The sequence below is a fragment of the Stigmatopora argus genome, chromosome 8 (assembly GCF_051989625.1).
Source record: "Stigmatopora argus isolate UIUO_Sarg chromosome 8, RoL_Sarg_1.0, whole genome shotgun sequence".
NCBI lineage: Eukaryota > Metazoa > Chordata > Actinopteri > Syngnathiformes > Syngnathidae > Stigmatopora > Stigmatopora argus.
Genome location: NC_135394.1, coordinates 17,646,188 through 17,652,179, shown reverse-complemented (window position 1 = coordinate 17,652,179; position 5,992 = coordinate 17,646,188). Strand labels below are relative to the sequence as shown.

Sequence of the window (5,992 nt, the reverse complement as noted above, 5' to 3'; positions counted from 1 at the left end):
AAAGCCCCGCCCCCTCGTCAAAGTGGATTGGACGTCTGTCGCCGTCAATGGCAGTGAATGAGTAAATAACAAAAACAAATCACCATTAGGAGGAAATTGACGCCAAAAAGATTCCCATCAAAAATCTGACTTAAAATGTGAAAAATGATCTCAAATTAAGCGTAAAAAAAACGACTTCAAGCCCCGCCCCCTCGTCAAAGTGGATTGGACGTCTCTCGACGTCACTGCCAATCGTTCCGATCGAAATGGATCCGCTGTCAGAGAGTTCATACTTGGATGGGGATCGTCGGATTGGACGTCTTTGGGCGTCCATGGCAACGAAGGAGTCGTCCCCTCCCCTCCCTCCCTCCCTCCCGTCGCGGGCACCTGGTGACGTCACGGTGCGCTCGCAAGCCCTGCCTTTGAACTTGGCGGCGCTTTTGGCTCCCGCCACGTCGCTCTCCGCGCTCATTTGCGAAAGGCTGGCCAGGTGCTGCTCCGGAAAAAAGGCGCGAAGCAGCGAGCGGACGAAACCATCGAGCCGCCGCCGGAACGCCGGGATCAAAACAAATAAAAAAAGAGATTGAAGAAATAAATAAATAAAAGAAGACGAAAGAAGAGTTGTTGGAGAGTCGGCACTCGCTCCTTTTGTGGATTCTTCTACCCTTATTGGACTTTAGCTTTGGATTTTTTCTTTCTTTCCCGTGACTTTTTTTTCCTTCGACCCCCCCAATCCGAGACGGGTGGTATGCCTGCAGCCATCTCGCATCTCCCCGGCAGCAGGTGAAGTCCCGACGAAGTTTTTTTTCCTTTCTTCTTTTCTTCGTCTCTTTTTTGGTGTGTCGTGGACCCCCCGCATTCCCCCCATTCGCCAACCCACCCCCCCACACACGCACTCGGCATGTCCAAGCCGGCCGACCACATCAAGAGACCCATGAACGCCTTTATGGTCTGGTCCCGAGGCCAGCGGCGAAAAATGGCCCAGGAGAACCCCAAAATGCACAACTCCGAGATCAGCAAGCGACTGGGCGCCGAGTGGAAGCTCCTCTCCGAGGCCGAAAAACGACCGTACATCGACGAGGCCAAACGGCTGCGCGCCCAACACATGAAGGAGCACCCGGACTACAAGTACCGGCCCCGGCGCAAGCCCAAGAACCTACTGAAGAAGGACCGCTACGTCTTCCCGCTGCCCTACCTGACGGCCGACGGCGAGCCCCTCAAGGGCCTGCCGTCGGACATGCTTCTGGGCCCGGGGGAGAAGGCGGCGGCGGCGGCGGCGGCAGCCGCGGCGGCGGCACGGGCCTTCCTACCTCCGTCCTCGGCCGCTTCGCCTTACTCGTCCTTCCTGGACGCGGCGGCGGCTGGTTTCGGCCAGAAGGTGGGCGACATGCCGCCGTCGTCTCACGCCGCCCTCGCCGCCGCAGCCGCAGCCGGCGGGGTGCCCTACTCGTCGCTAGGTTACCAAGGGGGCGCCTTCGGTTCGCTGGCCTGCCCCACGCAGCACCCGCACCCGCACACGCACACCCACCCGTCGCCCACGAACCCGGGCTACGTGGTGCCGTGTAATTGCAGCGCATGGTCCGCAGCGTCCAGCTTGCAGCCGCCCGTGGCCTACATCCTCTTCCCAGGTATGAGCAAGGGTGCCATTGACCCCTACTCGTCCGCGCACGCCGCCGCCATGTAACGTCCGGCTCGCCCCCCCATCAAGAACTCTTCCGAATCCGCATGTACATATTAAAAAAAAAAAAAAAACCTCCAGCCCGGAAATTCCGGAGGACTTTTTATTCCATTCTTTTTTTTTCTCCTATACCGCCTGTCCCGGGCGGGCAGGCTTGCAACAAATTGTAAATGTTTATATAACGGCGACAGAAGAAAATGAAACAAACACGGAGAAAAAAAACTACAACTATTAAGGAGGCCTTTAACTTTATTTATTGTGTACATTTTAATGGTTTTTTTTCTCTTAATGATTATTCCGCAAACTATTACAAACGCCCTCGCAATTGGCTCTTCTGACATACGGGTTATAAATGACATCTTTCTGTCTTTTTTGATTTCCTCCCCTGTATTTTTTTTAATTTAACTTGGAGTTCTGTGTATTTTCTATCTCGAGAACACGAAAAAAGAGACGAATAAAAATGTCATGTATCTATAAGAAGCTTTTGACATCTCTTTGTTCATCGCGGCAAAGAGAAGAAGAGTCCAATAAAAAAAAGACAATCTGTCTCATTTCATGGCTTTTTTTTTTGATAAGGAGACTTCTGTCTAAATCTGACTTGGACTCGGATTTTTTTTCCCCGGCGAATTTTCCGGAGAACCGAACCGGCCTGGAGGACCGGACATTTCCCGGGATTCAAGCCGACTTTCGGACACGTTTGTCGGCTTCGCGGTCGAGATTTGCCGGAGCTTCCTGGAAGTGGATTTTTTCCTAAAAAAAATAATAATCAAAAGATTTTTTTAAAAAATTAAAATCGACTTGCGCTTACTTGTTCCTAAATTTGACAACTCGGCAAAAAAATTAAAAAATATATATTTTAAAACTCTTGAAAAGAAGTGATCACGTGTTCTAACTTGCGCGCTGACTCATTAAGACAAAAGACTCAGTGCGTAAACACACGGGAATTCATTTAATGTGTGTGTGTGTGAGTTTGTGAGTGTGTGTGTTGTGTGTGTGTGTCGACTGGGGGGCTCGCACGCGCGGGCACGCGCCTCTTCTAATTAAGAATTTCATTTTCCACGTGCAAATTGTTGACTTTATCTGTCGGGAACATATGCTGCACACAAGTGGAGGTGCAATCTATCCCTGGAGGGGAGGAAGAGGAGGGTGAGGAGGGTGAGGGGGGGGCGAGGGAGGAAGAATGGGGGACGCTCAGCCTGGAAATGAGCAACTTGAACACCCCAAAAATTAAAGGGGGGCTCTTTTCACCTTATGAATCGGGATTGTTTGGAGGGAGGGTTTTTAATTGGTTGATGGTGACGAGGTGATTTTTATTTAATTTTTGAGGGGGGGGCGTTTTTTTAATTTTTTGGGACATTTAAAAATATTTTGGGGGGGTTATTAAGATTTGTTATTGCAATTTTGCTTGGTTGTGTTTTTAATGGAGTTTATAGTAAGATTAGATTTGTTGTAAGAGGGTTTTTAGGGGGTAGTTTTGTTTTTTTTTATTTATAAGGGCTTGTAATAGATTTTTTAAAAATGATTTTATAGTTTGTTGCCGTGTGTTCATTGAATTTGAGTTTTTTTTTCGTTCGGCAGAGTTGCTGTTTGTTTTTATTTAAATAAGGACAAAGTATATTATTTATTTTTGCTGTATTTTAAGCAAGTTTTTATTATATTGGTTTTGGCGTCAATAGAAATATCGATCTTTATTCAGTATATGTTCTTTTTGCAGTATTTTCAAGTTTTCTTTATAGTTCCAAAACACATTTTTGTTGTTTTTTAAACGTTAGTAGAATTATGTAAAAGGTTGCCGTTATCATTTGTCATATTTTTATTCAGTGGATGATTATTTTTTTGGCATATTGGGGATTTCTAATGAAGTTTTCATTATAATTGACATTCACGTTAATGTTATTTATTGAACGTCTGTAAAATAATATCCTACATTTGCAGGATTATTTACCATATAATTTATATTTCGTATTTCTTGCCATTTCTAACGAAATTTTCATTTTAATTACACGTTCATGTTACTTATTAGGCGTCAATAGAATTATTTCCAAGGTTTCCATGATCATTATTTCATATATTTATTCATTACATTGTTTTTTTTTTAAATTCCTTATGAAGTTTTAGTAATACTTCATATTTTAAACGTCTCTAGAATAATATACATTTCTACCCAGTTTAAAAAAAATATTTTCCCACAAAATTTTCATTATCCTTTAAAAACACATCCGTGTTATTCATTAAATATCAATAAAGTTAAATCCTACATTTCCTGAGCATTTACTATATCCATATCATTTCTATTTTCATTTATTTATGAATTTTTGCAAACTTCCAATAGCACGTAAACACTGAGTAAGTTGTCATATCACGACAACAAAAAAACTGTAGACATCATCCAAATATGTCGAGTCATTTAATCCCAATAAAAATTTTTTTTTAAATTGTGCTACTTTTTCAAAATATGTTGACTCATTTATTCCCGATTATAAAATGATTTTAAATTATGCTACTTTTTCAAAATATCTTGAGTCATTTAATCCTGATTTAAAAAGAACTTAATTTATGCTTCTTTTTCAAAATATGTCGACTCATCTATTCCCGATTTAAAAAAATTAACTTAATTTATGCTTATTTTTCAAAATATGTCGACTCATCTAATCCCGATTAAAAAAATGAACTCAAATTATGCTTCTTTTTCAAAATATGTCGACTCATTTATTCCCGATTAAAAAAATAACTTAAATTATCCTTCTTTGTTTTCTAAATATGTCGACTCATTTAATCCCGATTAAAAAAATGAATTTAATTTATGCTTCTTTTTCAAAATATGTCGACTCATTTATTCCCGATTTTAAAAAATGAATTTAAATTATGCTTCTTTTTTTCAAAATATGTCCAGTCATTTAATCCCGATTAAAAAACCTACTGAACCAATGCTTCTTTTTCAAAATATGTCGACTCATTTATTCCCGATTAAAAAAATGAACTTAAATTATGCTTATTTTTTTCTAAATATGTCCAGTCATTTAATCCCGATTAAAAAAATCTACTGAACTAATGCTTCTTTTTCAAAATATGTCGACTCATTTATTCCTGATTAAAAAAATAAATAAAATTATGCTTTTTTTAAATTCGATTAAAATCGAAATGTATCCCAACCCGCACGCACGCACGCGCGTGCGTCTTATCTCCACGCCAGCGCCCCAACAATCTTCCTCCTCCTCCTCCTCCTCTTCCTCTTCCTCCACGCGGATCAGAATTGTTCTCAATTCGATTTCATTCATTTCACTCGCTTTCAGGTCATTTATACGCTTCATTTACCGATAAAAAAAATCCACGGGGGAGGGCTTCATACAAAAAGGGGGGTGGGTTCTATTCCCTCCCTTCAAAGACACTCGAAAAATCAAAGACAATAACGGCTTTTCTTCGGGTGTGCGTAGAATGGAAATTGCCTCCACTTAGCGCGCTTGATTGGAGATGCGATAAAAAAAAAAGCAAAGAAGAAGAAAAAAAGGAAATGCTTGTGTGGGCGATCTCATTTCGGCATATTAAATATTCCCCCCATAAAAAAAAGATGAAAAGCATCTTCGTGCGTATATCTGAAATTGAATCTGGGATAGCATTTGCACGTGGGAAAAGAGAAGCCGCCGTCTTGTTTGAAGCAGAATGCCTTTTTTTTAACTTAAAAAAGGCCAAGAAATGATAAATATGTTTTTTTAAGTATATATAAATAATAGGAAGACGGCTTAGAGCAAAAGGAATCACATTGCAACGCTTTTTTAATGGGATTTGCAAGACGGACTTTATTTTCAAACACGGGGGGATTTTTTTAGGGGGGTTTTGTTCTATTTTGATCGGAGAAAAAATGATTTTATTTTTATATTTATTTTGATTGATTGAAATTTGATTTTTGTGGAAAAGTGCAGGGGATCAAAATCATTTTTTATGGGAGTGTAAAGTTAAAATAAATGTTTTTTTAGGGTTTTGAAGTATATTTTGGATTCATATTTTTGGGTATGGAAAAGAAAATGATTTGGGTGCGTCATTTTTTTAACTCATTTAAATATAATGAGGTCAACAATATTAAAAAAACTGGAAAATTGTTAAGGGGGAAAGAAGTGTATTTCACATGTTTTACAGTGTAATTGGATTCTTTTTTAGTTTTGACTAACTTTTTATAGTTATTTATTCCTAAAAAATATTATAGTGTATACTACAAATAGTGTATATTGTTATGCTTGGTTGATTGCAATATTTACATGAAAACTTGACATTATTTCCAATAGATTGTTCAATATTACTCATTATTTTTTAGGGTTATGACCCTTTTAAGAAATTGAT

At 40.0% G+C, this 5,992-nt stretch overlaps 1 protein-coding gene across 1 annotated transcript; it reads left to right on the top strand.

Annotated features, from left to right (window-relative positions):
* The first annotated feature begins 367 nt into the window (after positions 1–367).
* sox14 (SRY-box transcription factor 14) lies at positions 368–2,208 on the top strand. The gene has a single exon (XM_077607951.1). It carries the CDS (start codon positions 881–883, stop codon positions 1,661–1,663), a length of 783 nt encoding a protein of 260 aa, XP_077464077.1. The 5' UTR covers positions 368–880; the 3' UTR covers positions 1,664–2,208.
* Positions 2,209–5,992: the final 3,784 nt, after the last annotated feature.